At 36.4% G+C, this 25,372-nt stretch overlaps 1 protein-coding gene across 1 annotated transcript in view; it reads right to left on the reverse strand.

Moving 5' to 3' along the window:
- Positions 1-25,372, reverse strand: part of BTAF1 (B-TFIID TATA-box binding protein associated factor 1) — a 95,534-nt gene that overhangs the window by 28,586 nt on the left and 41,576 nt on the right. The window contains exons 15-23 of the mRNA XM_072806129.1: positions 17,200-17,304; positions 15,460-15,609; positions 14,825-14,967; positions 14,405-14,579; positions 12,720-12,923; positions 4,879-5,305; positions 3,407-3,597; positions 1,702-1,855; positions 1,512-1,621 (exon numbers count right to left, since the gene is read on the reverse strand). Of these exons, the coding sequence (XP_072662230.1) occupies positions 1,512-1,621; positions 1,702-1,855; positions 3,407-3,597; positions 4,879-5,305; positions 12,720-12,923; positions 14,405-14,579; positions 14,825-14,967; positions 15,460-15,609; positions 17,200-17,304 (1,659 nt within the window). The remainder of the gene's footprint in view (positions 1-1,511; positions 1,622-1,701; positions 1,856-3,406; positions 3,598-4,878; positions 5,306-12,719; positions 12,924-14,404; positions 14,580-14,824; positions 14,968-15,459; positions 15,610-17,199; positions 17,305-25,372) is intronic.

Genomic DNA, 25,372 nt, shown 5'->3' on the forward strand with positions numbered 1-25,372 from the left:
ATACTTTTTTTCCCCCTCAAGTAAGCTCTATGCCTAATGTGAGGCAGAACTCATGACAAGATCAAGAGTCACATGCTCTACTAACTGAGCCAGCCTGGTACTCCTACATACATACTTTTTATTCACTGGGTTGAGTGATCCTGATCTTGTTCTAGGCACCATCCTTTGGTAGGTATATTCCACTTTAACTTTCTGGCTTACCATAGACATTATGATCACAGTAACACAATATATCTCATTAATAAATGCTTGCTGCATGGAATACTAGAACTCATCTGATGAGAATCAGATATATGCTCAATAGACTAGCCTTACAGCTCAGATGAATGTTAAGCTGATCATAGAAAAAGTAAGAGTTTCTTTAACTTTATAGATGGATTCTGCCCTTCTCTACCAATGATAAATCAGCGAAACTTATGAAGTATAAAAATATAACTTCATAACTGTATATAAACAGAAAAGTTTTGTTTGACTCTTTCTCCTAGATTCACCCTTTTCTTTTAGATATGAATAGAAAATTGGGCAGCCTGGGTGGCTCAACAGTTTAGCGCCGCCTTCGGCCCACGGTGTGATCCTGGGGTCCTAGGATCAAGTCCCACGTCAGGCTCCCTGCATGGGGCCTGCTTCTCCTTCTGCCTGTGTCTCTGCCTCTCTCTCTCTCTCTGTGTGTCTATCATAAATAAATAAATAAAATCTTTAAAAAAAAATGAATAGAAAATTGGAGCTTAACACTTAATGCTGTAAATTGCAGAGCTTCCTACTGCAGTTAAATGGAAAGAATATTGCTTCCTTCTATGAAAAAAAACATTTAATTCTCTAGTCTATTTTTCTCTCACAATTTTTTTTAAGAAATATATATTTTTAAGATTTTACTTATTTATTTGCAAGAGAGAGAGAGAGAGAGCGCGCGCAAGCAGGAGTAGCAGCAGATGGAGAGGAAGAAAGAGGCTCTCCACTAAGCAGGGAGCCTGATGCAAGGCAAGATTCCAGGATCCTGAGATCATGATCTGAGCTGAAGGCAGATGCTTAACCTTAACTGAGCCACCCAGGCACCCCAGAAATATTTATTTTAATAGTTAAAAAATACAAACCAATGTTCTTTCTTTGTCACTGACTAGCTTCAACTTCCACTAACTTTACACTTATCTTAGGAAGAAATTTCATTACTTGTGCTCTTCCTTTCTTGGAGCTGTATTATTAAATATAGCATAAATTAATAGGGCTGTAGCTTTCTTTCCTGTTTACACCTGGCTTGTGTGTCATCAAAGCCTTGTCCCCACTGCCCCATATTCTAGAAAACCCCAAAGTGGGTTTTCTAACATTTATGTGCCCAGGTCTGCCTCAAAGCCCACAAGAAATGTGCTGTCAATAAAGAAGGAATCTAGTCATACCACATAAAGAAAATACAATTACTAGGGATGATATCAAAGTTCTACTTTTTAAGCCTTAGGACTTTTTAATAAAACCACTTGTTTTATTAGAAGAAAACTACACTTGCATTAGTTAGTTACCAAGGGATGAAGCTCAGAATCCATTGACGCTGCTGCTGTTTCAAACACTTGCAGAGAATTCACCAATTCTTGGGCAGGACCATCTCCCTTTTCCAAGAGGGACTTTCCATCTGTTAAAATATGTTGATTTAAGTGTGTATCACCTTGTAAATAATTTTTCAAAGTCCAACTCAGAAAAATATGTACACACCAAAATTATTTATGTCGATTGTATTCTTCAATGGACCAACCATAGCATCCCACAGATGTGGCAACTTCACTGCCATTTCACCACCAAAATGCTTCACTATAGTAGTCAAGGCAAACTCAGCACCTCTTCGCTGTACCAGGTAAGGCTTCTGGGCCTAAAATAAAACATTAGTTGATAAGAGAGTTTAAAAAAAAAGGTTTAATGCATTTTAAATTTTATTAAGAGAATTTAAAAGTCACCACGTAAAAATTCATGGTGTTATTAACCAATTAAGCAACTATAAACTTATTTATCACTATAAATGTCTTTTAATATTTAAATTTATATAGGCATAAAACCCCAAACTAGATTTTTCCATCCAAAGTAAAATGCTTCTTTGGAACTGAAAAATAAGGAAAAGAAGAATAGACAGTTTCTAGAGATAGTTCTAAGTGACATGTTTTTTTTTTCCTTCCCTCTACCCCAAAGAAACTTACCAGCTAGGGAGAAGATAAGGAGAGAAAATTATCTGTCTTTAAATTTATATTCACTTAAGGGATACAATAAGAGCATCAGTTTAAACTAATCACAGGATTAATAACCTCTTACTTAGCAATAATTTAATTATTATACAAAAAAACTGTGCGTCCAGAAAGATGCATTTATTTTTGAAATTACTTTTTAAGTTAAGGAAGAACTATGTAAACCACAGAGATATAAATACCCAAATCACAGTAAATTTTTTATTAAAATTATTATGGGAAGAATAGAGTTAGTAAAAAAAATTCTATTCATAGAATATTTTAAAAGAAATACAGGTAAGAAGGTAAGATTTTTATTTAAAAAGAAATTGAAAATATATCTCTATCTTTCAGAAATATATTAGATACACATCTTTTAGCTTTGACAATTTATTGCTAAACCAGGTAAGTTTCTATGTCATGCCAACCAAAGGAGCTACCTAGATCATTCCACTGTTAATACAGTCACCGCAAACATTTAAAAAAAATAGACACTTGTTAAATTATCTTTAAAGAAGATTGTACTACAGAACAAGCAGACCAATGAAATAGAAAAGAAAGCCCAAACAGATACATATATGAAGCATAGTATATAACAGAGGTATCATTATAAACCAGGGAGGAAATGATTCAACAGTGGGATAACTGGCTATTCATATTGAAAAAAAAAAAAAAATTTAGATCCCTATCTTGTATCACACATTTAATAAATTTCAGGCTGACTAAAAAGTCAACCACGTGATAATTAATTGATACTTATTTAAAAAAATTAATTGATACTTATTAACTAAATAACAAAAGAAATCTGAAGAAGTTTGCAGTTTTTCTAGATCATGTGAGAATACTACAAAAGGTTATTAATTCCACATCTTTCACTTAAAAATATAAAAATACAATAAAAGGGATCCCTGGGTGGCTCAGTGGTTTAGTGCCTGCCTTCAGCCCAGGGCATGATCCTGGAGACCCAGGATCCAGTGCCACATCAGGCTCCCTGCATGGAGCCTGCTCTCCCTCTGCTTGGGTCTCTGCCTCTCTGTCTCTGTCTCTCATGAATAAATAAATAAAAATCTTAAAAATTAAGTTAAATTAAATTAAAATAAATTAAATAAAATACAATAAAGGAGGCTCATATTTAGCTCTCAATCTGTAAGACTTCTTGTTTAAAAAATCACAGTCGTCAAAAAAAACCCAAAACAATTATTTACCTCATCAAGTTCAACAAGGATGTTTCCACTACTTCCTGCAGGAAGATCTGCTATTTGAGCTTTCACTGCTTTAGGGGTAGGACCTCGCCTACTTGTGATAGCAAAAGCAGCTTTCTGATGTCTGTAGAGTGTAATTATACCTCTGTGCTTGGTGACTGTGTGGTGCATACCATCTTTTTCAGAGTTGGATCCTAAAAGGAAAAAAAGTAAATAACTTTTTAAGTATAATACAGGTGACCAAATGCTTCCTGCTCCAAAAGAGATACAACATATATTTAAAACTATGTCTTTAAGGCTCAATTTTGATAAGCTGATGACATTTTCTTTGGCTAATGAAATGGTAACAAAACAGCAATAATTTACAACATTAAATGTTTTGATATTTGCATAGGATCATACTTAATATAAAGTTGCAGAATCATGTTAATAAGAAATATGGCATGCAAGAATGATTTTGAGCCTTCAGTTAAGGTCTAATAATTTTTAAAAAATGAATGATTGCTTTTAGGCATAAAAAGAAACAATAAAAAACACTGCAAGCAAGTTCTCTCTAAAAGAAATGTCCATAGTCGCCATAAATTGAGACCCTGACATTGATCACTGCAAAATATTACTGGCTTAAACAACACAAGGAGTTGGCTAAGGGAGACTGTTATCTTATGATAGTTTTAAGGTATGGATATTCCAAATGCCACTTTCTTCTTCCAGTTTGTTCACATTTTTTTAAGACCTATACTGTACCAAAGTTGTAAATCTATTACATTTTGAATAATTTGCTTTGGCAAAATCTTATAAACAAACAAAAAGTAAATCATATAGGACTGGCATGTAAAAAAATATTCATCCTTGATACTAGCCTGCAGAGAGCAATTATTTTTTTCCAGATGAAATCAGAATGGTTACGCATTATTTACTAAAGATAATAGAATTCACTTATACAACATGCACTAAATTAGAGAAATCAGAGTTTTATAGGAAGAATTTTTTTTTAAAGATTTTATTTATTTATGAGACCCCCAGACAGAGAGAGGCAGAAACACAAGCAGAAGGAGAAGTAGGCTCCCCATGGAGAGCCCAATGCAGGACTCAATCCCAGCACCCTGGGATCATGACCTGAGTCAAAGGCAGATGCTCAACCACTAAGCCACCCAGGTGCCCCTATAGGAAGAATTTTTATTCAACATTTGATACAATTAAGTTTCCTAGCCCTAAACATTAAAACCTTATAATGATGGTCTTCAAAGAGAGGTGTAAAGGTTAACACCTGTCTCAGATTTCAATCATCTTATATGAAATATCAGGTCTTTTAGGAGTAGTTTGAGTTTAGAGGGTTGTTATCTGATTACCAATATATGCAAAATAGGAAAGAGCTCTAACATAAACTGGATTTGTGTTTAAATGATACCTATGAATAAATAAAAACAAATTTAAGTGGTTAATTCTCTACCCCAAATGAAAGTTTAAATATATACCTTTAGAATTGTCCTGGCCGCTTTGTGTTGGTACTGGACATGTGACACAAGGAGTTAGATATGGATCCACACAAAGTGAGCTACAGAGGTTTTTAATAATTTTTGAATTGGGGCAGGGTGTCCTTGTTGTACACTGCTGAAGCAGTTTTGCTATGCACTGAGCTGCATAGTTCTGCACTAGTGTATTCTCTTCTCTTTTAATTGTTTCCATTAATGGCTTAATGATAGGATTTAATTTCTCTGGAAGCTGCTGCAAACTCACAACCGCACATGCAGCAAAAGTATGCACTCTCAACTGCAGCACTTGCCACTCCTGGTTGGTCTCCGTAACTGTCATGTGGACCTGCTGTCGTTTACTATCTAACTGCTGTAACACTTGAGGATTCAAATCAAAAGATGATGTGACTTCATTAAAAACAGTAGTGACCTATTAAAAAAGAGAAATCAAAAATCATTAGTGACATCAATCCCAAATAGTCTGTAAACTAAAGGGCAACAGCAAGCTTTCTGCTTCAATTTTGTTTCATAATATCTAGTATTATTTTAGTATACAGTAAAACTAAAGGTCTAAAACCTCTCAACATCAAATTTTATTTTAATCTGAGTAACATTAGCATTGTATTCTTTAAGACTGTTTTCCTGCAACACTAATTACAATACCATTGACTACATTGCCTATGCTAAGTCCTATAGTTGAAACTAATGTAACACTGGTGTGTCAACTATACACACAGAACAAAATCATCTATCCTTTAAATATATCAAATGACTTTAAGAGAAAATTACATTGAATGTCGACACAGTAGTTTGGTGAAATGAGAAAGCTATCAACAAATATAAACTAAATTAAGAAATACCAAATCTCACAAACTTTTCAGGGAAAAATATTCTTCTCAACTTAGAAATTTGGGGGGGGGGGGGCAGCTATTGCTAAGTGGCTAAGTATTGCTAACTGGATTATTTTCATTCTTTCTTTGACCTCCCTTCTCATGAAAATGCTGGGAGTAGGAGGTGTAAAAAAAAAAAAGGGAAAGAAACTGTTGCAATAGTCATGAATATTCTACTTACCAAAAGCTGCCTAAAGTTATAACCCTGTGACATCAGATTACTTTACAAGCCACATTAAAAAAAATACATCTTTAACAATTTTGAGATATAATTCACAAAAAATACACCCATTTAAAGTGTACAATTCAATGATTTTTATTCTATTCAGAGTCCTACAACCATCACAATTTTAGAACATGTTCATTGTCCCCAAAATAAAATTCATACCTATTAGTAATCACTCATTTCTTTCTAACCCTATGCAACCACTTAATCTGTTTTCTAACTTTATAGATTTGCCTATTCTAGACATTTCATATGAATGGACTGATACAGTATGTAACCTTTAGTGACTGATTTCCTTCATTTAGCATAATGCTTTCAAAGTTCACCAATGTTGTAGTAATGAATATAGTACTTCTTTCCCTTTTCTTGCCAAATAATATCCCACACTATATGGATATGTATCACACTGTATTTATCCATTCATTAGTTGATGAACATCTGGGTTGTTTCCACCCTTTGGCTACTATATTTAATAATGATTCTATGAAGACTTACGTACAAGTTTTTGCATGGGCATGTTTTTTTAATTACCATCTAAAGACTGTGTGATGGCTTACATAACAAAAATAGTCTTCTTGTTTGACAGGTAACTATAATTATATGCAGCCTCTATAAGTAGATCCAGTCTAATGACTATTAACCAGAGAAGACTGTAACATTGAAGAACTTTTTTTTTAAATGGAAAATATTATTTTTTCAGACTTACAAATAATTCTATTATGGACAAAACTGATAATACTGGCCTCTTATTATGAGCAACAAAACAGGCACACAACTAAGATCCTCTTTTATTATAAAATACGAAACTTTAAATTGAGCCATATATCTACTTGACCTTGTCCATTTGCTCACTAGAAAGAAACATAATCACATATCACTTTCAGCTTATACTTTCCACTTTATTTATTCAGGTTCTGCATAAGATTTATCGGAAAGAGGATTTCACTGCTAAAAGTTTGAAAACACTGTCCTAAATATACTATGCTGTCAATTTTCAATGATTCTAAGCAGCTTTCCAAATACCTCAAATTCATTAATTCACTCATCCAAAAAGGTTTTTTTTTAAATTTTTATTTATTTATGATAGTCACAGAGAGAGAGAGAGAGGCAGAGACACAGGCAGAGGGAGAAGCAGGCTCCATGCACCAGGAGCCCGACGTGGGATTCGATCCCAGGTCTCCAGGATCGCGCCCTGGGCCAAAGGCAGGCGCCAAACCGCTGCGCCACCCAGGGATCCCCAAAAAATTTCTATTGAGGAATACTAAAAGATGAATAAGACCCAATGTCTTCATACTCTCAAAAATGTAGAGACTAATGTGGAAGAGAGATATATAAGTAAACAAGACAATGTAACATATAACCGAAGTAAGTGCAAGTTACTGTGGGACACCTGGGTTGCATAACTCTTCTCTAGTGATAAGATTAGTGGAGGCCTGCCAGATGAAGTTAACACTTGTGATTTTTATTTTTATTAAATATTTTATTCATTTGAGGAAGAGAGAGAGAGAGCACGCACTCATGAGCAAGGGGAGAGTAGTACAAGCAGACTCCTCGCCCAGCACAGAGCCAGGTGTGGGGGCTTGATCTCATGACTCTGAGATGTGACCTGAGCCGAAACCAAAAGTTAGATGCTCAACCAACTGAACCACCCAGGCGTCCTTTGTGATGGGTTTTTAAAGAATGTGTTAAGGGGATCCCTGGGTGGCGCAGCGGTTTGGCGCCTGCCTTTGGCCCAGGGCGCGATCCTGGAGACCCGGGATCGAATCCCACATCGGGCTCCCGGTGCATGGAGCCTGCTTCTCCCTCTGCCTGTGTCTCTGCCTCTCTCTCTTTCTCTCTCTCTCTGTGACTATCATAAATAAATAAAAATTAAAAAAAATAAAATAAAATAAAGAATGTGTTAAGCCAGGAGTTGTAAGGATATCTTGGCAAATAGTGTGAGGTGGTGAGTGGAAAGTGAGGCATTTTTCAGGGAATTGAGAACAGTCATCATGGACTGAGTAGAGGGTGCAGATGGAGGAATGTTAAGAGATGAACCTGGGATAAACATAGAGGGTTGAAGGTAGGGAATTCTTGACAAAAGAAATAGGAGCTCAGGCTCAGAAGTGAGAATGAGTGAGGCATAGAAACTGAGTGAGCATAGCTTATTTCTGCAAGAAAAAAACTACACTGAAGGGGAGGGCATTTGAGAGATAATGAAAAGAGATAAAGAATTTAGAAAAGGTGTAAAAAGTAAGAAAGAGGGATCCCTGGGTGGCGCAGTGGCTTGGCACCTGCCTTTGGCCCAGGGCACGATCCTGGAGACCTGGGATCGAATCCCACATCAGGCTCCTGGTGCATGGAGCCTGCTTCTCCCTCTGCCTATGTCTCTGCCTCTCTCTCTCTCTCTGTGACTATCATAAATAAAAAATTAAAAAAAAAAAAAGTAAGAAAGAAAAAACTAAAATCAAGGAAAACAAAAATAATGTTTTTAAGTAAGGGAGGGATACTTTCAGAGTGGCACTAACAGACTTTACAAGTCTGGCACAACACGCAAGATGAAATGGGCCAAAGACCACCTAGAGCCTTAGAGATGAGTCAGGACCTAGTCATAAAGTACTAAGGCCCTTGACCAGATTGTAATGAAAACAGAGAAAAGATAAACATCTGAGGCTTTCTGAAAGAAAATGGTAGCAAAATTTGCAACTGTGGATTGAAAAGGGCATTTTACTGTTAAATTCCAGTTTTGGTTGTATTAAACTGAAGCTATCCAACTAAAAATGCCCAATCGAAGAACTTCAAGAGATCAAGAGAAGATAGCGTAACACCTGGATAAGAACTAAATTGTGAGAATGGTGACAAAGAAAGATCTGAGGAATACGCTTATACTGGCAGGTAAGAGAAAAACAGGAAGTCAATGTAAAGATTTAAAAAGCAATGGCTTGGGATCCCTGGGTGGCGCAGCGGTTTGGCGCCTGCCTTTGGCCCAGGGCGTGATCCTGGAGACCCGGGATCGAGTCCCACATTGGGCTCCCGGTGCATGGAGCCTGCTTCTCCCTCTGCCTGTGTCTCTGCCCCTCTCTCTCTCTCTCTCTCTGTGACTATCATAAATAAAATAAAAATTAAAAAAAAAAGCAATGGCTTTTCACGGATGAATGAATGGATAAAGAAGATACAGCATATATTTACAATGGAATATTATTTAGCCACAAAAGAGATTGAATTTTTCCATCTCCAACAAAATGGATGGACCTTGAGGGCATTATGCTAAGTGAAATACATCAGAGAAAGACAAATACATTATGATTTCACTTACATGTGTAATCTAAAAAAAAAAACACGAGCAAATAAAGCTAACAGATACAAAGTAGACTGGTATTTGCCCAGAGGGGAGGGAGATTTGGGGAAGGAGGGCAAAATGGGTGGGGAGGTCAAGAGGTACAAACTTCCAGTTATAAAATAAGTTATGGGGAAGTAATGTACAGCATGATAACCACAGTAAATAATATTACATTGTATATGTGGACATTGCTAAGACAGTAAACCTTGAAAGTTTTCGTCATAAGAAAAATAAAATTGTCAAAAATAGAGAGGGAAGACAGACTGTAAAGTTTAAGATTTAATTCCAAGATGGAAAAAAAAAAAAAAAAAACCACCAGAAGAAAAATGGATAAATTATAGAACAGCAACAACCAGAAAAACCACCTCATAAACAACTCAAAAAATAGCAATTTAACTTTTCTCACAGGTGAGAACAAAAAAAATTCAATATATAAGTTTCTAATTAGAAAAGGATAAAAAATTGAAGACTGCTCTTTCACAGGAACCAACACAAGTAACTCAGTTTTCTGATACTATAACTCAAAAAAGGAAGAACTCATTTACACCTAACTTCAAGAACTTACTAAAGTACAAAGCTTACAGTAATTAAGACATTGGTGATGGTATGAGAGACAAATAGATTGAACAGAGTACAAATATAGATCTACACTTCAACAAATTTTTGAAAGGTGCCAAAGCAATCCAATGGGGAATGGAAAATCTTTTCAATAAATGATGCTGGAAAAAATGGTTATCTTCATGAAAACAATCTGTACTTCACACTATACATTCAAAATGGATGACAAATCTAAACATAAAAGCTGGGCAGCCCGGGTGGCTCAGCAGTTTAGTGCCGCCTTTAGCCCAAGGTGTGATCCTGGAGTCTTGGGATCGAGTCCTGCATTGGGTTCCCTCCATGCAGCCTGCTTCTCCCTCTGCCTGTGTCTCTAATGAATAAATAAAATCTATAAATCTAGATATAAATAAACAAACAAGCAAGCAAATAAGCTAAAACTGCCAAGAAAATGTATGTGAATACCTTCACAACTTGGAGTAAGAAAAGGTACTTTAGGTCACAGAACACAATAACCATAGAAGAAAACAACTGATAAATTAGATGTCATCAAAATTAAAAATATTTGCTTATCTAAAGACAATTAAGAAAAGGCAAGCCACATACTGGGAAAAAATATTCAGAAAGCACCCTTCTTAAAAAGATTTGGTATTCTGAGATATATTTAAAAACGAAACAAAACAACTCCTAGGAGCACCTGGGTGGCTCAGCTGGTCAAGCATCTGACTCTTGGTTTCAGCTCAGGTCATGATCTCAGGGTTATAAGATCAAGGCCCCGAGTTGGGCTCCATGCTCAGCCTGGAGTCTGCTTAAGATTCTCTCTTTCTCTCTCTCTCCCTCTGCCCCTTTCTTCCTCTGTGGCCCTCTCTTTCTCTCTTTTTCTCTCTCTCTCCCTCCCTCCCTCAAGTAAATCTTTTTTAAAAAACCAAAACTTCTACAACTCAATAATAATAAGACAACCTCATTAAAAAATAGACAAAAAATTTGAATATAGATTTCAGACAGGTCTACAAATGGCCAATATGACACAAAAAAGTGTTGAACATATTAGTCATCAAGGAAACATAAAGTAAAACCACAATGACGCTATCATATAACCACCAGAATGGCTAAAATAAAAGTAGCAATCATACCAAATGTTGGTGATGGAGCAATCACACCAAATGCTGGTGATGGTGTGGAACAACTAGAACTCACACATATTGTTGGTTAGAAGGTAAAATGATATAGCCACTTTGGGAAAAGGTCTGCAATTTTTTATAAAACCAAACAAACACCTACCCAATGACCCAGCAATTCTACTCATACATATTTATTCAAAGAAGTGAAAATACAGATCTACAAAAAGACTTGTGCAAGAATGTTTATAGCAACTCTGTTCATAACAGCCCAAAACTTGGAACAGCTCAAGTTTTTATCAATAGGAGAAGAGTTTAACTGTGGTATATTTATACAATGGAATAAAACTAATCGATAAAAAACAATGAATCACCAAAACACATAACATGGATGAATTTTAAAAACATCATGCTGAAAAAAAAAACTTATATCAAACAGCACAAAGTGTATGATTCTGATTATATAAAATTCTAGAATAAGCAAAAGTAATCTATGGTGGAAAAATCAGAACAATGATTACTTGAGGGCAGGGATAGGCAGGGATTGACTTTGAAATAGTGATGGTACTGTCTGTAACTTGACAGGAGTTTGGGTTTCTTTTTTTTTTTTTTTTTAATTTTTATTTATTTATGATAGTCACACACACACACACAGAGAGAGAGAGAGAGAGAGAGAGGCAGAGACATAGGCAGAGGGAGAAGCAGGCTCCATGCACCGGGAGCCCGACGTGGGATTTGATCCCGGGTCTCCAGGATGGCACCCTGGGCCAAAGGCAGGCGCCAAACCGCTGCGCCACCCAGGGATCCCAAGTTTGGGTTTCATAGATACACCCATCTGTTAAAATTCATCAAATAGTTTAAGATTTGTGTACTCCATAGGAGATAAATTTTACCTCACAAAAGAGCAAAAAACAAATACTGAATTTTAGCTAATGATATATATACATGCTGAAGTGTACTAATGTCTGCAACTTAGAAATGCATCAAAAAAAATAAGATAAACTGATGGCTGGTTAAGTAGAGAGCTGCATATATATGTGATAAAGCAAATTTAGTAAAATGTTAACTATACAATCTAGTCGATGAATAATATATGAATGTTCACTGTGTAATTCTTTTACCTTTTCTTTATGTTTGACTATTTTCATTGCAAGTTGAGAGAGGAGATAAGAAATACTCAGGAACTTATATAGAAGTAGTTTTCTCTATACTCTGCCAGTTTTAGTTTAGTTTTTTTTTTTAAGCTTTTTATTTGAGAGAGAGAGAATGCCTGTGCACAAGCAGAGGGTGGGGCAAAGAATGGAGAGGGAGAAGGAAAGACTCTCAGGCAGACTGCACTCTGAGCACAGTGTCTGATGCAAGGCTGATCTCAAGACCCTGAGATCAACACCTGCACAGAAACCAAGATTCAAACACTTAACCAATTGAGCCACCTAGGCATCCTAATACTCTGCCAGTTTTAAGCAAAACTGAGAAATGACCAAAAAATGGAACAGCTTTTTCTGATAAAGGTACATGGGCTTGTTAGAATCTGAGATTTAAAGAAAATTCCTTCCCCATCCTCTAATTTTAAAGAAGTCAATACAATACAATAACTTTCCTATAGGGCTGGGGTGGCAAGCTATCAGGCCACGGACATATTCAAAATAGTGTTTTTGTGGTAAACACCACATAACAAATTTCTAATCTTTATTTCATGCTCAATCTAAAATTAAGAAAGTTACTTCTTTACTCACCAGATCATTAGCTTGATCTATTGTAAAAACATTGTTGTTTACTCTATTACCAACTTCAATATGTGCATCAGCTAATGATGAAATAAGCTGTTTACACTCATTCTGCATTCGCGTGAATGGAACGGCAATTTCATCATAATACAAATGTTCTGAAAGGATATCAAGTAAACGTGGCTGCACAGCTAGGGTAACAGCTTTACACTCCTAAAATATAACAGACAAAAAACATCAGGGCCAATATATAAACATAATTCTTAGAGATGCATACATTTTCACTTGCAAACTACCAAATTCTAAATTCCTATACATTTTGAATCTACATTCTGTTACCTCCCAGAACATCGTTAGTTGTAGAAAAGGTATCACACCCAAACTATGCTAAAATTTTAATATGAATGACCACAGAACATGCACATGGAACTATTACAATTCCATAAATTTTGCACCTAATTACTCTTACTTAACTCTGAATTTATACCAAGTGTACATATAGCACAGATTTAAAAATATGTAACTGTAAAAAGAAATCAGTCAGAAAAGAACACTTAGCATGCATTAAAAATGTTATTTGAAAACTCATTATTAGATTTAATAGTTGAACCCATAGCTTCACATGCCATACTGTAGAAATGGATATATAATTTAAAAGCTACTTACCTGCCCCCAAATTTAACTAACCCTTCCCACTCTCTCTGGTTGTTGCCTGCCCCAACCAGAGGGGGAATGGCCTCAGTGGTGAGCCATGAGGGGTTCTGTGGGATCTGGGTGATCAGCCTGGGCTTCACAGAGTAAGTCCAGAGAAGCTCTGTGAGGGTCCAGAAACCGAACTGTCAACACTTGCTGCTGAGTCTGAGAGGCACAAAAACACAGCATCACTGCCTCTCCAGCACACCGAGTCCTGCCTAAAAACAGATGAGCCTTGCTTCTTTCCAGAGGCAAAGCTGGGGTCTCAGTTGCAACAGAGCATGGCTCAATTACTTTTAGACATAGCTTATAGCTTTAACAAACTGCTAAGAGGCAGTAACAAGAAACTCTCACAGCAAGTGCAGACAGTTAAATTTCCAGAATTCCAGTTAATGGAATAAACAAAGCCAGCAGGAAGTTTCTTTGATTTACAGAAGTCTTACACAAAATCACACACCTTATTAGAAATTAAAGGTTAAAGGGGCTGCAGGAATAGCTTAATTGAAAACATGAAGATTTTCATTTAAATGTAGAGGTTTTATTCTTCCTGTGACCCAAAATTCTGCCCTTGCTACTACTCATACAAATAGATTTCTATTACTCAAAGCCTCTTATCTTTTGTAGTTTTCAGTGACATCTGAAATATAAAGGAATGAATGACTAATAGTTTCTGGACTGCTTCCACACACATGTCTTTTTAGCAGGGACATCTCTTAACAGATTATAATATCAAGAGTAAACATTAAGTATAGTCTTAGCTAGTAGTCTCAGGTACCAGATTAGGGATTCTACGAAAAAAAAAAAAAAAAAAAAAGCCTAAAGTTAAAAGCAAATGGAAGAGAAACAATGTTTCACTATAATTTAGAAAACTTTTCTATAACTGTTGGGTTTTTATACGGAGAAGATTTGTTTGTTTATAAAATGTAATAAGAATAATCCTAACAGCTAATGGAAACTGGTTTACTTAATTTGTCTTCATTACTTTTTGGGCAAAATCTTACCTTTTGTAAAGCAGCCCATTCACAGATTACCAAAGCAACACTAATTCTCTGTAAGGCAGATTTGGAGTTCAAATGGAAGAGCAGTAATTGGCCAAGGGATTCAGCTGGTTTAATTTCTTGGGTTGCCACATTTACACCTGGATCACAAATACAGCAACAAAGCGCCCCTAACAACCTATGAGGGAGAAAAAAGTTACTACAGAAATTTCTTAACATTTTCCTTATTGAAGCTATAACTTTTCCCAACAAAGACATAACTCCTATTTTATCTTTATAAAAAGATATAAATGTAATTTAAAACTTCAAGAAAATTAAAAATGTTCTCTTACACTTTTTCTGTAATAGTGTGCTAGAGGAAGTACTGACAAACATATCAGAAGAATATTTTAGTTAAAGGGCTTCTGAATTTTGTATACTCACTTGGCTGCCATCATTCTGGCCCGCATAACAACAAAATCCCTAGTAGAGGGGTCTTCCATGATGGTGTCTGCACCTGCAATGTATTCCTGAAGGACTTCTTTAGTTTGGCTTTGGCCTTGGCGTATCTTACCACCTGTTTTTTCCTAGAGGGAAAGAGGAAAAAAAATAATTAAAGATTAATCATCAGGGACACCTGGGTGGCTCAGTGGTTGAACGTCTGCCTTTGGCTCAGGGCCTGATCCCAAGGTCCTGGGATGGAGTCCCACATTAGGCTCCCTAAAGGGAGCCTGCTTCTCCTTCTGCCTACATGTCTCTGCTTCTGTGTGTCTCTCATGAATAAATAAAATCTTTAAAAATAAAAAACTTAATAGGCAACTCTCCTCTACACAAAAATATTCTCATTTGTTATCCCAGTAAAACACAGTTCTTTTCACAAAATTTTCATGGATAAAAATTATTATGTATTTTGTCAAGGTTATTATGCATTTTGCCAAGGTCCTCATAAAATAATAATTTCTCCGTACATTAAATTAATTAAATCATGGTTAAAATAAACCAATACAAATTTCTTACATGGTTACCATATTAATAACCAGAACTGAACATACAAATATATTATGTCCCTCTACACTTACCTTGGCTCTAGCTTTTACTTCTAGCAACATATTTAAATCAATAGGTAAATGAGAAGGTTGCATCATTAGGCAAAGCCAAGCACCCATCCATGGACAAGCAGCTGCTACCACATACTGAACTGAAGCCTTGCTCAGCAGTTCCATCCAAACCTACAGAATAAAAGAGAACCGTGAAAAGTGAAAGTTTTCTAGTAAGGGCTAGTAAAATCTAATACTTATTAAAATCTAATACTTAGGGGCAGCTCTGGTGGCTCAGCAGTTTAGCGCCACCTTCAGCCCAGGGCGTGATCCTGGAGACCCAAGATCGAGTCCCACATCAGGCTCCCTGCATGGAGTCTGCTTCTCCCTCTGCCTGTGTCTGCCTCTCTCTCTCTCTCTCCTCTCTGTGTATTTAAATAAATAGTAAAAAATCTTTTAAAAAATAAAAAATAAATAAAAAATAATAAAATCTAATACTTAAAAAATCTAACACTTATTTTTAGGGATACTGAATTTTTTTGGGGGGGATACTGAATTTTAAAAAAAAAAAGTAGGAAACAGCAGAAAAACCAATTTTAAAGTCAATATAAAGGCTTAATTTTATTTTTTTATTTTTTATTTTATTTTATTTTTTTTTAAAGGCTTAATTTTAAATACAGCTTTTTGATAGGTTTGTATACTAAAAAACAAAAAATTTTCAAGAGAGGAATACAAAGAATTTCCTTCAATATTTTGTGAATATCATTTAAAATATAAGATAGCCATAAATATAAGAGTTGTCAAAAGTTCAGTCATTGAAATCCTTTGCATATAATCATAAATCTTGATACTAATGCAGTCCTATAGTCAACACACACACTTTAGGGGCACCTGGGTAGCTCAGTTGGTTAAGAGTCTACCTTTGGCTCTGGTCATGATCTCAGGGTCCTAGTATCGAGGCCCGCATCAATCCTCAAGTCAAGCTCTGTGCTCAGTGCAGAGTCTGCTTCTCCCTCTCCCTCTCCCACTGCCCCTCCCCCTCCCTCAACTTATGCTCTGTCAGATAAAATCTTAAAAACAAACAAAACCACACACATATTCAAGATATAACAGCTTCTGATAGAGATCCTCTGCTAAAGTTAGAGGTAATAATATCCTAGCATAAAATTAAGAACAAATCTTGATTCACGATCTTACTCAATAAGGTACCTTTCTTGATGCCTAATATTAAATGTAACTAAAAACACATAAAAATACCACTGTTAATCCAAGGCTGTTAACAACGAGCTGCCTCAGGGGCAAGAACTCAAGACTGAATTACAAGAGTACCATTTCCCTACATAAGCATTTATTAAATATATCAAGTGCCTCTTTTTTAAAGATTCTAACACATATGACCAATCTTGCTAAGTAAGGAAAAAAATATAAATCCAAACCACAACAATCAAGACTCTATATATTACCAATGATCCCAAAAGATACTTTGCAGGATCAATAAGCATATGGATAAACAGCAAAATAAATGATGCAGAAAAAGTGTTTTCATTTATTTTCTGTATTGAGGCTATCAGAAAGTGCTTAAAATACTTGCCTAGTAGAATTAACTATTATACTCCATAAAAGGCCTATTTCTTTGTTTCATTTTATAGATCTCCACGCTTTTCAAGTGTCTTGATTTCTAGTTTCGTAAAATCCTTGACCAATAACGTACACCAATTATGAAAAATTTTAAAAATCTACCAAGCTATCAGGGAAAAGAGTACAGATATATTTATTGTGTACCTTGTGAATGAGGTCCAGAATTTCCTGGCTGCTTTCTAAAACACAAAACTGAAAAATGTGTCGAAGCATATCAGGCAGGATAGGTATAAGCCAAGATGAAGAGTTCTGAAAACAAAAACAGCATCAAATCTATAGTATATAATTCTTGAGTGTTAGCTTATTTGAAGAGTTACAAGTCAAATAATACAAGTGTTACCATGAAACGATGGTATGACTTTACCAAAATGTTCGACTGGGTGATAAATTTTTACAAGATTTTGGAGCAACAGTATTGCACTTCTTATTCTAATGATTTGGAGAAATTAAATATCACCAGAAAAACTAGTATTTTAAAAATGCAGATTCTCTAGTAGCATAGCATAAAGTCTGCTTAGTAGAAAATACAAGATAAAACTGGGGAAACACCTGAAGGCCAAATTCACTTCACCTGAACAATTGTGCAAACATCTTTTCGATTTGGCTGCAGAAAGTAATTAGCTTACTATTACCTGAAAAAATCACAATGTATAATCTGGCCCATCCAGGGCCAATCTATCTCTTGCAGATCTGAAAGTCTGCCCACTTGTTTTGACTAATTTTGCACCTGTCTTCCAGTATACAATGATTTAGGCAGGAAATCTAATGCTACTGCTTTGTATTTATAAGTTTTTTTAACTAGATTGGTGGGGGAATGAAGTACATTGAGGAGCATATTATTCCTCAGTCCCTTAGAGACTACCCTCCTTGGAATTCCTCTTTCCAAACTTTTTTAATTAAAGTAGTTAATAGACTTTTAGTATGCTACTAACTAGGACTCTACTTATCAAAAATTTCCCCCCAATCTAGGGAATATCTACAAAGTGCTGATGACCACCTAGCACTAGTCTAGCATAGTGTAAACTAAAATACAGAAAAATTCCTACCAGTCTGTTTACTTCACCAAGTTTTTTGTGTTTTTTTTTTAAGATTTTATTTATTCATTCATGAGAGACACAGAAAGAGAGAGGCAGAGACACAAGCAGAGGGAGAAGCAGGCTCCATGCAGGGAGCCAATGCGAGAACTCAATCTCGGGACTCCAGGATCACGCCCTGAGCCAAAGGCAGATGCACTCAACCACTAAGCCACCCAGGCGTCCCATACCTTCACCAAGTTTAACTATAATCAGGAACACTATTACTCAAGTTATATGTGAATTCAAGCTTTTCAAATGCCTTTGAAAAAAATTTTTGGTCTGTATTAAATAATTAACAGAGCAATTATTAGCATTTTATGTTAGTCCTAAATGTAGTCCCCAACATTTTTGTAGTAAGCATCAGATGGGAGGGGAAGGCATTTGTGGGAATTACTAAGGAAATGGCTAATTGTTATGGAGTGTGACATAGATGGGGTAGTTTCTTTCCAGTTGCTTTATTTTTTTTTTAATTTTTATTTATTTATGATAGTCACACAGAGAGAGAGAGAGAGAGGCAGAGAGAAGCAGGCTCCATGCACCGGGAGCCCAACGACGTGGGATTCAATCCTGGGTCTCCAGGATCACGCCCCGGGCCAAAGGCAGGCCCTAAACCGCTGCGCCACCCAGGGATCCCTCCAGTTGCTTTATTAAGATTGATGTTCTTTGCTGTCTTCTGCCTTCTTGGAACTCAGAGTAAACTGAGTTGATGACAAACAGAAATAGGACCATCAGCTCACTGTACCTGAAGATCAAGATGAAACTTCTAGCCAACTATACTCACTCACACTCTACCCTCCAGCCAATTTGCTTTCACTTCCTCTTTAGTACAATCATGCACTCTCCTGCTTCCAGAGTTTCACATGCTGTTCCTGACCTTTACTCTGCTTTTCCCTTAATTCTATTCATCCTTCAGATCTCAGCTTAAACTTCACTTTTAGTAGGGTGTGTTCCCTGGCCTTCACTCACCCCACTAGCAAGGATCCAACAGCATCGTCTACTTTCCCTACCAGATGCTTACACCTCATTTTGTTATTAGAGCTTGTCTAGTTGCCTGTTTCTCCTGTCTTGTTTAATTTCCTGTTTTAAGCTCTACAGAAGGGCAATGACCTTGTCTTTTACTGATGAGTATCTAAAGAATTGTAAGGACATAGGTAGGCACTAAATTATTTGTTGAATAAATTCATATTTCTTACAGGAAATGGTCCCATGTCATGGAGAATAGTTAGTTATATGTGAAATTTTCCACAATTTTAGTTGGCAATAAATGCCAAATTTGTAAAACTGACAGGGTAAGCTCTTGCCAATACCTTTTTGCTATACCCCTTCTTTTATTTTCCCACAAGCATTCCCACAAAATGGTTATAGATGTGGAAAAAAGCAGAAGTCTGATCATCACTCCCACGAACACTTGATTCCTGCCTGTAGATAAATTCATCATCATTTCTTATCTCTGTTATCAAGTGATTTGGGGTTTCAGGGGAGGAGATTTGGAAAGAAGCACAACTAAGCAATGAATTACAGAGTTTTTTTTCATTAATTTGATCTGAAATCCCATTTTGGGCCACTGCTGAAAGAAAAAAAAAAAACACAAAAATGAAGTAAACTCCATATTTACACAATTTATAATGCTCTGTTCTACTCATTTGTCCAATCAATATTTATTGAAAGTCAGATGAGTTATTTTAACCTTTGCTCTTGCCCTTCAATACCTTTGTAAAATCTGGCCAACACCTAACTAGCTAATGTTCTCTAATGCCAGTCTTAGTTAAATATAGTCTTTTGGTCTTTCTTTTCCCCTCTACATATGCATATGAGAAATTTCTTACATCCTAGATCCTGAGATTCCAACTCAATCTCATATATATCTTCATGCTAAATATGTTTCATGCTAAAGCTTGCTTTTCAAATAGTCAATGATGTATGTAACTGAAATTTTGTAATAACTCAAAGTGGCTGTGATGCAAGTGGAATGGAAAAGTTGACCCTATCAGGAGAACAAAAGATTAAAGTCCAACATGTTTTTCTAGATTAAGGAGTCAAGTTCAAGCTACAGCGCTAACTGGTAACAATACTAGATATTCCAGGAAAGTAGTTGACTGACAGACATACAGATTCACAGATACACTCTTGTACGCATAAAAACACTCATGGGCTAAAGAGATAGTACAGAAAGTAAAATCAAGTAGTAAATTTCTTCACTTTGATCATCAAACTGCTAGTTTAACAAAAAGGTTACACCTTGTTTTTATGTTCTTACCAAATGAAACTAGTTCAGGTTTGCTTACAAGTTCCTATTTCATGCTCCCTACGAAGTGGTTTGGTTTGGCTATACAAAGTGTACTTGAATGAAAAAAAGAGGCTATAGAGGAGGAAGAGCCAATATCTGGAAAGTCTTCTGTGCCAAACTAGTGAAGAATATAAAAAAACAGTTGAAGAGTCTAAATAAGGAGTCCAATGATTAGCATTGCATTTTATAACAATCCCACTCAGCACCATGAAAGACCAAATGGGGGTGAGAACCAAAATGGAGGCAGAGAGACCAGTTTGAAAGGTGATGAATTGATGTATTTGAGAAGTGCACAAGCTTGAACCAGGCAATGGTAGTGGGATCACAGAGAGAGGAATGGAGATACATTATTGAAAAGGTGGGCCATATATTAAATGTGGCCCATTATTTAAAAAAAAAAAAAAAAAAAAGTAAAATGAAACTAGAAAGTTTTGATCCAGGGGCACCTGGGTGGCTCAGTGGTTGAGCATCTGCCTTTGACTCAGGGCATGATCCCAGGGTCCTGGGATTGAGTTCCACATCAGGCTCCCCACAGGGAGCCTGCTTCTCCCTCTGCCTATGTCTCTGCCTCTCTCTCTCTGTCTCTCATGAATAAATAAATGAAGTCTTTAAAAAAAAAAAAAAAGAATGAAACTGGACACAAAAATAAAACTCAAAATGGATTAAGGACCTACATGTGTGCTTGAAACCATAAAAATCCTACAAGAGAGCACAGGCAGTAATTTCTCTGGCATGGCCATAGCAACATTTTTTTAGACATGTCTCCTCAAGCAAGGGAAACAAAAGCAAAAAATAAACTACTAGGACTACATCAAAACAAAAAGGTTCTGTACAGCAAAGGAAACAATCAACAAAACTAAAAGGCAACCTACGAATGGGAGAAGATGTTTGCAAATGACATATCCAATAAAAGGGTAGTATTCAAAATATAAAAAAGAACTTAGAGGGACGCCTGGGTGGCTCAGTGGTTGAGCGTCTGCCTTTGACTCAGGGCATGATCCTGGGGTCCTGGGATTGAGTCCCACATCGGGCTTCCCACAGAGAGCCTGCTTCTCCCTCTGCCTTTCTCTCTGCTTCTCTCTGTGTGTCTCTCTTGAATAAATAAATAAATAAACAAATAAATAAATAAATAAATAAATAAATAAATGAAATCTTAAAAAAAAAAGAAAAGAAAAAAGAACTTAGAAAACTCAGCACCAAAAAAACCGCCAAGTAATCCAATTTAAAAATGGGCAGAAGACAGACATTTCTTCAAAGAAGACATACAGATGGCCAACACACACATGAAAAGATGCTCAACACTGCTCATCATCAAGGAAATGCAAATCAAAACTACAATGAGATATCACATCACAGTTGTCAGAATGGCTAAAATTCACAACACAAGAAACAAGAGGTGCTGGCAAGGATGTGGAGAAAAAGGAATTCTTGTGCACTGCTGGTTGGAATGCAAACTGGTACAGCCAGTGTGGAAAACAGTATGGAGATTTATCAAACAGTTAAAACATCCAAATGATCCAGTTAATTGTTCTTTTGGGTATTTACCCAAAGAATATGAAAACATTAATTTAAAGATACATGCATCTCTACATTTATTGCAGCAATATTTACAATAGTCAAAATATGGAAGCAGCCCAGTGTCCAGTGATAGATGAATGGATAAAGAAAATGTGGGATACGTTATGCGCACACACATGCATACACAGAAATACTAGCCATAAAAACGGACAAAATAAAATCTTGCCATTTGCAAAACGAATGATCTAGAGAACATAATGCTAAGTGAAATAAGTTAGAGAAAGACAAATACCATAAGATTTTAATCATAAATGTGAAATTTAACAAAACGAACAAAACAACAGATAAACCAGAAAAACAGACTAAATCATAGAGAACAAATTGATGGTTACCAGAGGATAGATGGGTAGAGCAGGTGAAGTGGATCAAGAGGATACTTATCGTGATGAGTACTAATATATAGAATTATTGAATCACTGTATTAGTTGTGTGGGTTTGTTTTGTTTTTATTTATTTTTTTAAGATTTTATTTATTTATTCATGAGAGAGACATTGAGAGAGAGAGGCAGAGACACAGGCAGAGGGAGAAGCAGGCCCCATGCAGGGAGCCCGACGTGGGACTCGATCCCAGGTCTCCAGGATCACGCCTTGGGCTGAAGGCAGCGCTAAACCGCTGAGCCACCGGGGCTGCCCCTGTTTTGTTTTTATTTGAGAGAGCAAGTGAGCAAGCATGAGAGGCGTGACAGGCAGGAGGAAAGGAAGAAGAGAAGCAAACTCTCCAGTGAACCAGGAGCTCAATGTGGGGCTCAATCCCAGGGCCATGAGATCATGACCTGAGCCAAAGGTAAGTGCCTGCTTAACCAACTGAGCCACTCAGGTACCCGAATCACGATGTTGTACACCTGAAACTGATATAACACTATGTTAACTATACTGGATTTTTTTAAAAATTCATCAAATAGGGACACCTGGGTGGCTCAACGATTGGGCAGCTGCCTTCATCTCAGGTCGTGATCCTGGGCTCCTGTGAAGAGCCTACCTCTCCCTCTGCCTAGGTCTCTGCCTCTCTCTGTCTCTCTCATGAATAAATAAATAAATCTTTTTAAAAAATTCATCAAATAAATATAACATTGTTACAGAAAAAATTTTTTCATCAAATAAATATAACATGGTTACAGCTGGGTTACAGAGGTGGACTTGAAAATATTTCTTGACTCCAGATTAATATTAGGAAATAATAAGGGAAAGGACTGACAACGGCCGAAGAGGGGCACCTGGCTGGGTCAATCACGAGAGCGTAGAACTCTTGATCTCAGTCAGGGTCATGAGCTTGAACCTCACATTGGGTAAAGAGATTACTTAAATAAATAAAACTTAAAAAAGAAATACACAAAGAAATTTTAAAATTCAAGAGTAAGAAAACAACTCAATTTTTTAAAAAGGGAAAAGACCTGAATAGACACTTCACTAAAGAAGAGATATAGATGGCAAATAAGCATATGAAAAGATGCTCAAAACATCATCTATCATTGGGGAATTTAAACTTTAAGATTCCATTACACATTTATTAGAAAGGCTAAAATCTGCAACACTGACAACATTCAATGTTTGTAAGGATGTGGAGCAACAAGAACTCTCATTCACCACTGATGGAAATGCCAAATGGTACGGCAATTCTGGAAGACAATTTCTTATAAAATTAAACATACTCCTTGTGCTCTCTGGGGTTTACCTAAGTGCAATGAAAACTTTCCCATATAAAAACTTGCACATAATGTTTCAAACTTCATTCATGGGCGCCTTGGTGGCTCAATTGGTTAAGTGTCTGATTTCAGCTAAGGTCATGATCTCAGGGTCCTGGGATAGAGCCTTGCATCCAGCTCCCCACTCAGAGGGGAGTCTGATTCTCACTCTCCCCCTCTGCCCCTCCCATCTTATGTGCTTGCTCTAATTAAAAAAAAAATAATAAAACTTTATTCATAATTGCCCAAAACAGGAAGCAACCAAGATATCCTTCAATAAGTCAGTAAATGGGGATGCCTCGTGGCTCAGTGGTTGAGCATCTGCCTTTGGCTCAGGGTGTGATCCCAGAGTCCCCGGATAGAGTCCCACATCGGGATCCCCACAGAGAGCCTGCTTCTCCCTCTGCCTGTGTCTCTGCCTCTCTCTCTGTGTTTCTCATGAATAAATAAATAAAATCTTAAAAAAAAAAAAAAAAAGAATTTGGAAAGAGGAAAAGAGGGATCCATAGATGGAGCACAGGCACTTTTTTATTTTGTATGATACTGCAATGGTGGAAACATATCACTGGACATTTGTCAAAACCCATACAATCTACAATACAAAGAGTAAATTCTAATGTAAACTATGGACTTTAGTTAATGGATCAATGGAACATACTGGGGCACCTGAGTGGCTCAGTTGGTTAACTACCCAACTCTAGATTTCAGCACAGGTCATGATCTCAGGGTTGTTAGTTCAAACCATCAGGCTCCACAATGGGTATGGGATGGGATCTGCTTAAGATTCTTTCTCTCTCTGCCCCTCACCCTCCCTCAAAATTTTTTTTAAAAAGTACTACACGAATGCAAGATGTTAACTATGGGGAAAATGTGTGTGTGTGTGTGTGTGTGTGTGTGTGTGTGTGTGTGTGTAGGGGCATATAAGAAATATGTGCTTCTTGCCCAATTTTTCAGTAAACCTAAACTGCTCTTAAAAGTCTGTTAGAAAAATAATAAAGAAAACCATGAAGTGAAGAAATCTGGTAACTTCAAGAGGGCTAACCAAAGTAAATTTAAGAACTTTATTTAAGAATTTATTTAAGAATCAGGGATCCCTGGGTGGCGCAGCGGTTTGGCGCCTGCCTTTGGCCCGGGGCGCGATCCTGGAGACCCGGGATCGAATCCCACGTCGGGCTTCCGGTGCATGGAGCCTGCTTCTCCCTCTGCCTATGTCTCTGTCTCTCTCTCTCTGTGTGACTATCATAAATAAATAAATTAAAAAAAAAAAAAAGAATTTATTTAAGAATCAAATACCACAATACAAAAATGAAATGAAAATTCAGAACCCATGCCAGTTGTCATATGAACCCATGCCTGATCAACTGGGGGTTATAAAACAAATCTGAAGGTTTTTCCTCAGACGATTCTGATTAGATAAAATTTAAAAATAAGGCAAAACCAAATTTACAGATACAGAATCACAGAAATACAACACAATACCATGCTGATTAAAGCAAGTCTATGTGGAATATTCCCCTCTTTTAATATTCCTAATTCACACAGAAGGGCATGAACACAAGAGAGATATTTACCTATACTATAATCTACTGTCTAAAAATAAGTAAGTATAAAAAAGAAAAAAAGAAAAAGAAAAAAATAAAAATAAATAAGTAAAATGAAAAAAATCAATTTTTTTTTTAAAGATTTAATTTATT

This window comes from Canis lupus, chromosome 29, assembly GCF_048164855.1.
Source record: "Canis lupus baileyi chromosome 29, mCanLup2.hap1, whole genome shotgun sequence".
Lineage (NCBI taxonomy): Eukaryota > Metazoa > Chordata > Mammalia > Carnivora > Canidae > Canis > Canis lupus.